Raw genomic sequence first — 14,465 nt, forward strand, 5'->3', positions numbered from 1 at the left:
TTTACTTTCCTTACCTACAGTCTCTTGTCTGCACCCTTAGCTCACTTGAAAATAACTCTTTTTCAGTTAATTATACATATTTAATTACATGTATTTATTTTTTTAGGAAAAATGTTTAAACAGACACAAAATCCCTAAATTTTGTAAGGGATATAAATCCACGTGTAAAGTTATACTCCAGAAAGGGTTTCCATGTCTTATGGAAAACATACAATCAATTGTCTTGTGAAAAAGATACAATAAAGAGAGAAATAGTAAGCAAAAAACAGCAATCAAAATAGCAATCAAAATGGAGCATTCTTACCTATTAAACACAGATGTGTTAAATGTCTGTCAGCATTCCTCTTTGCCTCCTGTTTAATAGCCTAAAAGTATTCATTTATTTTATTTATCAAACTTATTCGCTGCCCATATCTCCGTTTACGGTGACTCTGAGCAGTATTGGATTCTGACAAGCTGTTGTTGTTGTTAGTTGCGAAGTCGTGTCCGACCCATCGCGACCCTATGGACAATGTTCCTCCAGGCCTTCCTGTCCTCTACCATCTTCTGGAGTCCATTTAGGCTCACGCCTACTGCTTCAGTGACTCCATCCAACCACCTCATTCTCTGTCATCCCCTTCTTCTCTTGCCCTCAATCTTTCCCAGCATTAGGCTCTTCTCCAGTGAGTCCTTCCTTCTCATTAGGTGGCCAAAGTATTTGAGTTTTAGCTTCAGGATCTGGCCTTCTAAAGAGCAGTCAGGGTTGATCTCCTCTAGGACTGACCGGTTTGATCGCCTTGCAGTCCAAGGAACTCGCAGGAGTCTTCTCCAGCACCATAGTTCAAAGGCTTCAATTCTTTGGCACTCAGCCTTTCTTATGGTCCAGCTTTCACTGCCATACATTGCAACTGGGAAGACCATAGCCTTGACTATACGCACTTTTGTTGACAGGGTGATGTCTCTGCTTTTTAGTGTGCTGTCTAGATTTGCCATGGCTTTCCTCCCAAGGAGCAAGCGTCTTTTAATTTCTTGGCTACAGTCCCCATCTGACAAGCTAGTTTTCATCAATTTTGGTATGCAATTTTGTTATGATTTGGGAAGGAGTCTAGGTGTTCTTGAGCAGTTTTACATCATGGAAGTTCATGCCCGATTCTTGGCACTTTCATCCATCAGTCATACTTTGTTCTTCTCCTGATCTTTGAGGTATCAATGTTCTAGTCCACTCAAGCATACAGAGTCCCTTTTAATCCATGCACTGAGACATTTGCATTGATTATATGCACTTTATTAGATTGAATATTTTATCATGTAATTCATTAAGCTCATTATCCATCATAATCACTGGAAGAGGTCATTTGCTGGGCAAGCCTGCAAAGTAGTTACTTTCTTTTCAAGCAGGGTTTAAGGGTTCAGCTAAACCTTATTTGCATTCAAACTACTAACAGGTTTAATACATAGAGGATTGAATCCTAAATTTTCACTTCAGTCTTATTATTTGAATAGTGATCTAACTTGCTGGAAGTTGCTTTTTATGTAGATGTGAGTGGAATATATGATTATCATTATTTCTACACTGATGATGTCTCTTTTTGAGGATGTGTCATGAATTTAGAAATTTAGATCAAGCACAGGCCCTGCTGAACCAACTACTACATGCAAATAATTAATGAAAGATGATTGCTGTACAAGCATTTCTTTTCAATTACTCAAGCACCGCGAAAGATCGGCTTACAGCATAAAGTTATGCATGCATTTGCTTTTGTGAAAATTGAAACAATTGTGAATGCAGAGAATTTTTGAATTGGGCTGTTGGTGCTGATTAATGATTTGTTTTTATGTGGCAGCTGGTTGACTGTTACTAAACTAAATTTCCTGTCTGGGGTTTGGAGTAGGAAATGAAAATATCTATTAGCGGGATTTATCCACACGTGGAATATTAATAATGAAATTTGATGTCTCTTTCATTAGGTAACATACATCATACAAAATGCTAATGACAGATCACTTATCATAATTGATGAGCTTGGCAGAGGTACCAGTCCTGAGGAAGGCATTGGCATATGTTATGCAGTCTGTGAATATCTTCTAAATTTAAAAGTAATATTAATTTTAAAATCCTTTTTTTCATACCTTCTTTTATTTTTTTTCTCATTTCAACAGTTCAATTGTTGTTTCCTTTTGCAGGCATTTACACTCTTTGCTACTCATTTCTTGGAATTATGTCAGATTGGTAACTTATATCCCAATGTGGAAAACAATTACTTTGAAGTGCAGCATGTAAGAAGTTGTGAAATTAGGGAGAAAATTGCTTATACTTACATTCTTTCTAAAGGATGCACAGAGGAAAAAAATTATGGTAATAGTCCTGATTCATTAAGGCTTATGACAACACACACAAGTAGGTTTCAGTATATGATTTGCATATACGGAGAGGATAATCTAGCACAAGTGTTTGCACATGCAATTTTAGTTACATTTGGAACAGTATGCCTTTTATTTAAAAAAAAGACTATTAATATCTTATGACATTCTCCTTATTGAGTCTAGTTACTTTTATTAGCCTCTCCATTTTGCAAGATGTTTTATTTCTTGTCACTAACCAGTATTTTTCTCATTGTGGCATTTGAAATACTATTAGGAATAGACGAATTTATATTAGGGTTCCGTAAGTTTTCATGGGCCAGGATCTAGTTCCATCATTCTGTTTTGAGTTGACACATATACATACAAGAGTCAAATTTGTTAGCATTAAGATTAGGAAAGAAATGAAATGCATGTAATACAAGCTGTAATAATTACGCTGTGCATGCTGCATTCATTTTCTTGTCCCGGCCTCAGTAAAACAGGTGTTTCTCAAATCCATAACCGAGTCTACAGTTTAAATTGTCGAAAGGCTGTTGAGCTGGAAATTGCTGTAATGTTTGATATATTTGAGTCTAGGTAGTTACTCTTAGGATTCAGGATATAATATGATATGTGACATTATGTGACAATATGACAATTGCGATATCGATGGGTTCTTGGCAGATTACAATATTTGGAATAGAGAATGGGGAAAAAGAATGATACGTAGATTTGTTTTTAAAAATATAGAAATCTGGTGTCAGCATTGTGCTTTTGATTTTGTAAACATGATTAAGAAATAGACCCATAAAAGTATGTCATATTGTTTAGTGATCTTGTCTTCCCCATTTAGCATCACATCTACATGAATTCTCATTTTGGTTTTTTAAAAAAATGTTCTCCTTAATTCTGATTGGCAAGCTTACTTTAAATCCTTTTTAAAAAGGAAATGTGTCAAAGTAACACTGGCTCATGGTTAACATTAATAATAGGAAGGAAAGAGTTTGAACTGCTTTTCATCCGGCATTTGGCAAGTCAGACATTTTTATTAAATAGCGTTATCTTTCACAGTAAAAAATGGCTTCATTTTTTTTTACGTTTAGGCTTGAAAGCTGCAGAGGTTTCTTCTCTTCCATTATCAATAATATTGGAGGCCAAGAAGCTAGTAACTCTTATTGATAAACAAATGATGGTATGTATTATTAGCACATAACTTCAGAATATACAATATAGTTTTTAATGTTATATATGCTATTGTTAACATGCTTACTTTTTATTGAATTTTGTTGAAAACATATTTTGAGATGTGCACTCTACTTTTTTTTGTAGTGACATGTGAAGAAATATGCAATATGAATAAAACCACAGAAGCCACAGAAATATCAGTAAATCTGGCAATAAAAGAAAAATGAATATATATATACGAATCCCGGGCATATCTGTATAGCAATATGAAGTTCTCGAACTCCGGGAAGAATATAAAACAGCTGTTTATTGTTAAAATAGTAAAAACAATAAAAAGAATAAAAACAACTATTTACAAACCTAAAAACCTAGCTTTCACTGCTCCACTGCCAGCGTCATCAGGGTAAATGTTGGTATGGGTTGCCTTTCGATATACTGTTGTGTGGAGGGTGCCGTTAGTTTGGCGACTGACCAATACGTCCAGGAAGGCCAGAGTGCCATTGGCCTCCTCTTCCGCTGTGAACTGGATATCAGGGAATACTGCATTGAGCTCTTTCATAAAGACAGCCTTGTCTGTTCGTTTGATGATGGAGAAAAGAAAGCAATAGGACTGAAAACACGCACAAGGAGATGCGGGACAGCTAGGATATTTACGGTTAGTTAGGATGGGCGGCCCTATCACAAGATCAATGAGTCAACAAAGTTTATAAACAAACTCCCCACCCCCTAGCATTTACCCTGATGATGCTGGCAGTGGACCAGCGAAAGCTAGGTTGTTTTAGGTTTGTAAATAGTTTTTATTGTTTTTACTATTTTAACTATAAACAGCTGTTTTATATTCTTCCCGGAGTTCAAGAACTTTATATATATATATGCATAATACAGTTTGCAGATTAAAGGCTGAATTCACTCAACAAATCATATTATGTTTCAATACAATAAAGGCAGAGAGTTGAAGGAATATTTTGGTCCTCATCCAATCCAATTCAGTATTACATTGGCATTTTAAGAGGGCATGACAGCATCTCTGACATGGCTCTACAGAGTCCAACACCTCACAGTCAGTGCTTTTCAAAGCTAAAGATTCCTATTATTAGAAAGCTTTCTTGTAGCTTCAGTCCTACCCTCAGGATCAACAGAAGATTAGTTATGCTTTGGCTTCTGCATTTCAACCTTTCAGGTTTTTAAGACTGCTATCATATTTTCCTTAACTATTCAGGCTAAATCTACCAAGCACTTTAAATCTTTTCTCATAGGACTTGTTTTCCAACCTGCTTTACCATTCTGTCCATTCTTCTGATGTTTCCCAGGTTGTCAATGTCTGTCTTTGAAAGAGTACATCAGAGCAGCTAATTGATTTAGAACAGACCAGAACAGACATCATTTTCTACGATCTGAATGTTTTGTATTTTGTTTATGTGTTAACATTTTAGCAGCTGCTGCCTTTTCTCGTGTACTGCTTCCAATTCATCAAAATTCTCACATTTTATTTTTTCATATCAAAATGCAATAGCTTATATTCAGGTCTTGAATTTTATTTCTATTTTGCTTTGTTTTATTTTTATTTTTTGATTTTCAATCAATGTTCTAAGATCCCGAGATCATTTTGAATGCTATTACTTCCTACTTTTGTTTTATCTGAAGTTCTGACAAACAGCCCCTTTTTCAGATCTTTATAAAAATATTGTCAAGCATAGTCTTACAATCTTCCATTTAGATATTCACCCAGGCTGGCATCATCCATTAACAAGCAGATAAATCTAAATATTCTCTAATCATAGACTAATCCTTCATCATTACCTTGTCTGCATTAAAGTTCAAATGGTTAGCCTACAATCAGTAATGCCATTTATGCTGGATTAAATACTGCTCCTGTGTCTCATGAAAATGACATAAATCTTTGTCAGAAATATGGCAGCACAGAGCTTCAAATCCACATTTATCTGTTTACTCAAGAAGTAACAGGCAGAATACTACATCACAAAAATCTTGCAGCACAATCTTCTAGCAGAAAAGTTATTTTGATTGTTTACTGATAATGGCTAGTATTTTTCTTTTTGTTTTACAAACTATCTCTGTCAGACAGAGCAGTCCAATATTTCAAGCTTTTTTATTAACCAATCATCCACACCCCATGTAATGGTTTTAAAGAAACTGTTAAAACTTTTGTATGAGAATGCAAGGGCCTCTTAATGTTGGCATGGCAAAATTTTGGTAGTTATATCAAGTAATCACCCTTCATTATTTTGACAGAATGTGTTTACTTTTCAGTGAAAACAGCTCAGTAAAAAAGGTGGACATCATGACATGCTTACAGACCAAACTGTAAACCCTGTAAACCGCCCTGAGTCCTCAGGGAATAGGGCGGTATATAAATATAACTAAATAAATAAATTATATAACAAACATTGGAGGATTCCCAATTCATTATTTTCAGCATTATTGCAGTGTCTGGAGTATTTGGAGGGGAGAAAACAAGCTGGCTTTTCCTTTCCCCTCCCATATTCTAGTTATTGTCTACAAATTGTTCTCCCATGAAAGTTTTCCAATGTAGTACAGAAATTGGAGATGCTTATAAGGAATAAAAGAAAAATGGATGCCTAAGTCAGCCAATCTTCCAATTATCCGTTACCATTCCTGGTGGCAATTCTATTCAACTAGAGTTCTGAAGGATAATTCTGGTATTGTCTTTTTTCCTATATACATCACATGCATCACAGTTTCCAGGACTGGGGTACTGCCATTAGTATGCCATACAGGTGATCCTTAGCTTACAACCATTTGTTTAGTGACCATTCAAATTTACAATGGCACAAAAAAAACCCTTACAATCGTTTTTCAGACTTATGGCAGTTGCGATATTGCTGTTGTGATTCAGTGTCAGCCTGTGGTCCCAGCAGCTGAGTCTGATGAATCTGAGGAGGAGGAGGGGTTTGGAGAGCCTTTGGTGTCAGAGGGAGGCTCTGATGCACTGCAGGACTCTCAGCCTGGCCCCTCCAGGCATTTTCCTCATGAGACTCAGCTGTGTGAGCACGAGGTGTCAGACTTAGATGAATCACAGCTGAATGTGTTCAGAGACGCTAGAAGCAGAAGGCAATCCAGCAGAGCAGAGCAGAGAAAATCAATGAGGCAACTCAGTGAGAGGAGAAGAAGGCAGTGAGAAGCCACGCCTTGGGAATGATAATAAAAGGGGAAGTTGTGGGCGAGGCTGGTTGCTGAAGGCAACCGTTTGAAGACCTTCTGAAAGAGTCCTGGTCTGTTCTTGATACTTCAGTTTAACTCTTGTCTGTTGACTCTTGTTCGATATTTTGATTTATTTATTGAAGGAAATATTCTGTTGCTTTTTTGTTTGAACTGTAAATAAATTTGGTTGGGTTTTTCCAGCCTGTTGACTGTAAAGAGGAAAAAGGGGTTGTCCCTGACACACAAACAGGGCCAGTCGTAGGCTGGAACAGAACAATTATCACGGCCACGTCATCAAAATTTGGATGCTTTGGCAACTGGTTCATATTTATGGTGGTTGCATTGTCCCGGGGTCATGTGATCACCTTTTTGCAACCTTCTGATCAGCAAAGTCAGTGGGGAAGCCAGATGCAATTAACAACCATGTTTCTAACTTAACAACTGCAGCGATTCACTTAACTGTGGCACGAAAAGTCATGAAATAGGGCAAAACTACTTAACAGCTGTCTTGCTTAGCAACAAAATGTTGGGCTTAATTGTGGTCATAAGTCTAGGACTACTTATATTCAGAAAAGGGGATAAAGGTGCTCCAATGTACTAATGTCCTATAGATTTACCAAGTGCTATCAGCAAACAGGTATAGGATCTGGCTGGAAACAGAAACAATTTGGAGTAATGAGCAGGAGGGTTTTCATCCCAGCTGTTTCTCTTCAGATCGTGTCTTGTTCCTACAAACTCTTACTGTAAAATTTAGTGGCAAGAATAGGTTTGCACTATATGTAGCTTTGCGTTCTCATCTTCTACAGTGATTTAAATGATTAACATGAGAATACATTAATCAACTTGGATAACTGATATTGTGAGCATCCTAAGCATTCAGATTTTAATATGTGTGTGTCCTTTTAAATAAATAGCAACAGCAAAGAACAGATCCTGAAATATTAAAGGAGAAGGCTATGTATCACTTAGCAAATAGATTGATTCAGACTGCTCGCAACTCTCAATTGGATCCAGACAGCTTGCGAATATACTTGAAAGGTTTGAAGAAAAAGTATGAAACTGATTGCATTGCCTCTGAACAAATAACTGCAGATGTCAGATGTCCATAAATCATGTACACTCCTTTCTGCAGGATTAACTAATGCAGATATGGTTACAATTGAAAATTATTTTAACATGAACATTATTTTTTATAAACCACTACATTTCTGGAGTATTTCTTTGTAATATATAGTTGTTACATTTTAATTGTACAGTAAATGCATTCTTAATTAAACTAGAAATATTAAGAAGAACATGTAATGAAATAATTACTTTTAAAAAAGCCACAAAATTAAGATTAACTGAAAGCTTTTATTTACAAAAGGTCTTATTTTTTTAATTGATTCATTGATTAATGTCACTTATAAAATATGCAGTACTATACAAACAAATGAACTGTCCTTTGTCCAAAAGTAGACTGAGAAAGAAAGAAAACAAAGCAACAACAATTTGCTAATCATTTTATTTGAGACTTAAAGAAATCCATTTTTTGCTAGCTAGATGTATTGGCTTAATAAATATATTTCTGTTGTTTTTTTCTTTTTAATGTTTTTCTTTTATTTTCTTGTATTAATGATTATTACAGTTTATGTTAAAAGAAAAGAAAAATGCAAACAAATCTAAACATTTATATAATGTTCATATTATATACTTTTATTAAAGTTTGATTGTGACATACTATGAGCTTCATTATTCTGTATAAATCAACTTTTTTACATCTTTGCTCCAAATTTTGTATTATGGTTTGTTGCACTTGTCCCCCCGCCCATGCATATACTGGTTAACAATATATTGTTCAAAATAATATATTTAGAAAGTATTTACTGAATGTATAGCATTAATGGCATTAATTATAGACATTCATCAGCAAATATTGAAGGCATTCATCTGAAATTATTTGTTTATTTCAATAGAAGAGAATATTTGAAGTTTGTAGTTATGATATTACCTAGCTTGGTAAGGAAATATCTGCAAGAAAACCACTGTTCAGGGCCCAATCTTTATTTGATTGATTGATTTCTGTACCTATGCATATCAACAAGTAAGTCTTGTGGTGGATATTGTAAAAACAATTTAAAACATTAAACAATGTTATAAAAATGTATTATGTAGATACATACATAGAGGATGGTCTTCTAGGAAGCAGATTGTGCAAGAAGCAGTAATATATTTTGTTATGCTTAGACCTTGTGACAGGATTAAAATAAGCTCTTTTCATACTGAAGTATCATAATACCAGTATTTCTTTGAAATACAATTATGGTATATTAAGTGTATGCAAAGAAAATTGTGCAGCATCAACTGTTTCTAAATGTGAATATGAAGCACAGTAATACAAGAAAAATTGGAAGTGTTAAAATTTGTCTTTTTTTTTACAACAAAGCTGTGTGATTGTAGGCAATATATTTGCTACTGTAGGCAGGTATTACACTTCATTAATTGTCTGTAAATAGGAAGAATTATAATACTTTAAGATTGAAGCACATTTTACTTGATAATACATAGAAGCTGGAAAACTGCCATAAAGCAGGAAACATGAAAGATTAAGGGAATACAGTGCCAAGGGGACCTGCAGGGCAATGTGTCATCTGCTTTGTGAGTAAGCCAGATGTCACTGTTAGAATAAATTGTTATTACAAATGAAGTAAATATACCTTAATTTATAGCTTAGATTGGAACAGTCCAACAGTCAGAAGCAACTAAGAATGGGATCAAGAGTGCAATGATTAAGAAAAGAATTAAATTTTACATTATCATGATCCAAATACAGTTTTCAAAATGAGATCATCAGTTCACACGTTACATCCTAATTTAAAACACATGTAAATGTTCTTAACTAAACTCTCACCTAGCAAATACCAGAAAGACATCTCTGTAACTTCAAAAAAGTGTGGATATCATGTGCTTGAAAACCATAGTCTGGGCCTAGGTACGCAAGACAATTGGAACAGTCCTCTTCACAATATATTTTCTTACCATCTTGACAATACTGTTTCCAATTATTAAAAACAAACCCACTTCCATCTATAAATGTAGTTTGTATTTGGCAGCAAAAAATTATTCCAATCGATGGATCATTTACAGACTCCTCTTAGACACTTGGTTGGCTTCTGTAAACCTAGAACATAAGATAAAGCTAGAATACAAATCTAGATTATGATAACATTTATTGCTGTATCCACTGAGATGTCTCAGAAAGCGGCAAGCGCATGGTTAATATTGTATTTGTTTTGGAAACTAACCAGCCTTGCTGGTTAGTTCTTGGATGGGATGGATTTTCATAGAATTCCAATGCAATAGGTTAGATTGGGAAATTGGGGAAAAAATAGTCCAAAATAAGACAATGGTAAATCATTTCCATAAGACTGTCAAAAAACAACAACCACATAAATGTATCACTGAAGGTACCAATGTCAAGCATGACTTCCCGTAGATACTACTTCAATCTCTTATGTTCCAGATGTTAATTCACAAGTAGACCAAATACAGTCTCCACTGGCAAACACAATTCTCAAGCTGGGAGGACTTGGGTGCATAACCTGTACTTCAAACAAACCTTAGGGAGTATTTTTAACTTGTTAGTTAAGATGTTTTGTGTTATGATCAATTTAGTTAGCCATATATTAACTTGTATGGGTTTTTTCTATTTACTCAATATTTTTCTTATAGTTTTTAGGTTGAGTGTGGATGTGTGTGTGTATTTAAAACATTTTTTTAATTTGTGTTTTTTTTAGCTTTTAAAATTATTAATTGCTTATATTTCACCATTCTTATGCTGGTTTATGACTCTAATAAAGATTTGATTGATTGATTGATCAATGTATAGAAGCTTGTATATCATACACATAAATATCCCTTTCAATGGGATATTTCATCTTGTTTCCTTGTTCTTAAGGAAAGTTGACACTTACCTAGATAAAAATCAATTGGCTTCCATATTTTAATTTTTTTTAAAAGTGTAACAGGGTAGATCTAAGCAGTGTGGTGGCCTAGTGGTAAACACGCTAACCTGCCATTCAGAAGGTTGAGAGTTCAATCCTAGGTAGCGGCAGATGTTTCTTTCCTAGGGTACAAAGAAAAAAATGTCTACTGTTAACTCTGGAAAGACATCTAGCTAGTAAATATTCAGCTCCATTCAGTCACTCCAACTGTACCCTGAATTAAGGGATTACAAGGTTGCAAAAAGGGAGTTAACAGGGTAGATCCATATGTTTCCTTAGTTGTGAATGACATTTGTGTATAAAATGGAAAGTTTCATGAAATGACTTCTTCAACACATGCAAAGTTGCCGTGCTGTTCCCTAGAAGATATTTACAGCTTCAAAAGAGAATGATTTTGACAAATACCATCCATGCTCTTTCTAGTTACAAGGATATAATTATCCAGGGGGCAAACTAGTTCGATACTATCTTTTGTTAGGAAGGAATATATTACTTTTGACAGCAAATCTATTCAGTACACCTTGATCCAATGAAGTCATAAACGTGGCAAGGTCACCAAACTATGAAAAATGGTCTATCTTGGTTGCTTTCCTCTAACGTTTTTAACTAAAAATAGTATTTACATTTCCAAGAAAGACTCTATTAGTTTTTACTGCTTTATAATCTTTATTTAATCCTAAATAATTCTAATTAACCAACTTCCTGAAAAGCCCTATTCCAAATACAGTATGACAATAAAGATTTAGAATGATTTTCTAATGGTCAGAATGCCCAGTTCATTAGCCCTATTTCACTGAGCATCCAGATAATATGTAATCGTTTTATGTTTTTCTACCTTTCATCCATTTTTTCCGAAGTGTGAATAATCCATAATGGAAGTGGAGTGTGAATATAAAAAAAGTGTGGATGTTCCATTCTGTTTTGCTCCCATGACCTTTTATATGGGGGGGTAGAGGAGAGAAGTTTGAATGTCAGCTGTGATCATCCTAGCCATTCCCATGAAATGTTCTGGTTGTTTGAAAGCATTTATGCAGAGCATTTATGCAGGAGTTGCACACATGTGTGCACAAACCTTAAATTTTTATTTCTTTATACTGAAATTTCATAGTACAACAACAACAAAAAGAAATTAGTCGCACTACACTTAACTTCCTACTTTGTATTTTCAGAAAAAGCATTTTGCTGTACACGAGCAGACATACAGTACATAAGCGACCTAAAAACAGAAAATTTCCTGTCTTTTCTGCAAATTATGTATCCAATAATTGTTCAGGGTGAGAATTCCAGGTTTTTTTAAAAATGTAAATAAAAATAGCAGGCATGTGATGGGGGATAAGAGAGGTGAATGTGTGGATTCAATCTGTAGAAGTGCATATACAACCAATCAGTAGGAGAAGAACAGGCTGGGCTGGGGGGGCGGAGTTAAGCATGTCATCAGGTTAGAGTTGTTGCATTCTTCAAGTCCAACTCCTCCTGAATTCTGTTGACTCTTACTTGGAACCAATTTAGTGTTGAACTTTTGTTGACCAGATTGTTGTGATTCAGGGTCAGCCTGTGGGTTCGGCAGTTGGGTCAGACGACTCAGAGGAGGAGGAGGGGGGTGCTTTTTTATTTTTTTTATTGAAAAGTTTTTCAATACATTTTATCTTTAACAAAACAACCCCTCCCCACCCACCCACCCCCTTCCCAACCCAACCCAACCCTCCCCCCCTCCCATTTCCCCCTCCCCAACTTCCCAGAGCTAAGAGCCGAGATCTTTGCCATTTCCGCCAGGTTAGAAACTTTTAGAGTCCATTCTTCTATAGTCGGCAGTTCTTCCTTCTTCCAATATTGTCCTACTAAAAGTCTTGCTGCCGTAATTAAATTCAACATCAATTTAATGTCCACAACAGTAGTATCAGTAATAATACCCAGTAAGAACAATTGCGGAGAAAACTTTATCCTTCTCTTAAATATCTTCTGCATATTCCACCAAATTTTGATCCAAAAAGCTTTAACCTTTTTACAGGTCCACCATATATGAAAATATGTTGCATCTTCACCACCACACTAGGCTGGTAATTCGGATACATACTTGCTAATTTTTTGGGATCTAAATGCCATCTATAAAACATTTTTTTATAAAAATTCTCTCTTAAATTTTGGGCTTGCGTAAATTTTACATTTCTCACCCAAATCTTTTCCCAAGTATCCATTGTAATAACTTCTTGAATATTCTGAGCCCACTTTATCATGCAATCTTTAACAAGTTCTGTCTCTGAATCAATTTCTATCAATGCAAGATATATCCGTTTGATATGTGCTTGACCCTGATTTCTAATTTGCTTTACCAAATTTTCATCAGTCATTGAAAAACCAATTTTCTGATCTTCTTTCCACCTGGCCTGTAGTTGCCCATACTGAAACCAGGTTTGAACAATCTTTTCTCCTCGTAGAAGGTTATACGGCTTCAAATGCCATACATTCCTTTCCAAACTTAAAATTTCCTTATATGTAGTCACATCATGTTTAAACCCAACATTTAATTTTATTAATTTAATTTAATTTATTATCATTTCTATACCGCCCTTCTCCCGAAGGACTCAGGGCGGTGTACAGGGCAAGAATAAAACACAGAAATTTACAAAAATTAAAAAATAATTAAATGCATGCCCGATTAAAATACAATTGATACATAATAAAAACCCCAATAAAAATGATAAAAACCCCACCAATCCCCCCTCAGGCCAGGCCGGCTTGCTCGAACAAGTATGTTTTCAGATCGCGGCGAAAGGAGCGCAGATCGGGCGCCGTCCGGAGCTCAACCGGTAACTGGTTCCATAGCTCCGGGGCGCCCACAGAGAAGGATCTCCCCCTGGGGGCCACCAGACGGCATTCTCTGACCGGTGGCACCCTGAGGAGGCCCTCTCTGTGGGAACGCACAGGGCGCAGGGAGCTTGATGCCGGCAGCAGATGTTCCCTGAGGTACTCCGGCCCCATGCCATGGAGGGCTTTGAACGCCATTACTAGCACCTTGAATCTCACCCGGAAGACAACTGGCAACCAATGCAGCTCACGGAGCAGAGGTGTCACGTGGGAGTATCGGGAAACTCCCAACACAACTCTCGCGGCTGCATTCTGTACCAGTTGGAGCCTCCGGGTGGTCCTCAAGGGAAGCCCCATGTAGAGGGCGTTGCAGTAGTCTAGACGAGAGGTCACGAGCGCGTGAGTGACCGTGCATAAATCATCCCGGCTTAGATAGGGCCGCAACTGGCGCACCAGGCGAACCTGGGCGAAAGCCCCCCTAGTCACGGCCACCATGTGATCTTCCAAGGTAAGCCGCGAATCTAGGAGGACTCCCAAGTTGTGAGCCCTATCTACGGGGGGTAATAATTCACCCCCCATAGAAAGAGATGGAATATCCGAATAGACCCGGGATGAAGGTATGCAAAGCCACTCGGTCTTGTCGGGGTTGAGTTGAAGTCTGTTCCTCCCCATCCAGACCCGAACCGCCTCCAGGCAACGGGACATCACGTTGAGGGCATCACTGGGGTGGTTTGGGGTAGAAAGAAAAAGCTGGGTATCATCAGCGTACTGATGATACCCAACTCCAAAGCCACGAATGATCTCACCCAGCGGTTTCATATAGATGTTGAACAGGAGAGGCGAGAGGACCGACCCCTGAGGAACTCCACAAACGAGAGACCTCGCGGTCGACCTCTGCCCTCCTGTCAACACCGACTGCGAGCGTCCCTGGAGATAGGAGGAGAACCACTGTAAAACCGTGCCTCCCACTCCCAATCCCCTGAGACG

General features: G+C 36.8%; 1 protein-coding gene across 1 annotated transcript in view; it reads left to right on the plus strand.

The window, feature by feature from the left end:
• The window catches only part of MSH4 (mutS homolog 4), a gene marked incomplete at its 5' end in the record, with an annotated part of 61,081 nt that extends 52,614 nt beyond the window's left edge, over positions 1–8,467 (plus strand). Inside the window, 4 exons of the mRNA XM_081323566.1 lie at positions 1,948–2,076; positions 2,164–2,335; positions 3,426–3,514; positions 7,605–8,467. Coding sequence (XP_081179692.1) covers positions 1,948–2,076; positions 2,164–2,335; positions 3,426–3,514; positions 7,605–7,799 — 585 coding nt within the window. The 3' untranslated portion in view covers positions 7,800–8,467. The remainder of the gene's footprint in view (positions 1–1,947; positions 2,077–2,163; positions 2,336–3,425; positions 3,515–7,604) is intronic.
• Positions 8,468–14,465: the final 5,998 nt, after the last annotated feature.

This window comes from Vipera berus, assembly GCF_964194415.1.
Source record: "Vipera berus genome assembly, chromosome: 3".
NCBI lineage: Eukaryota > Metazoa > Chordata > Lepidosauria > Squamata > Viperidae > Vipera > Vipera berus.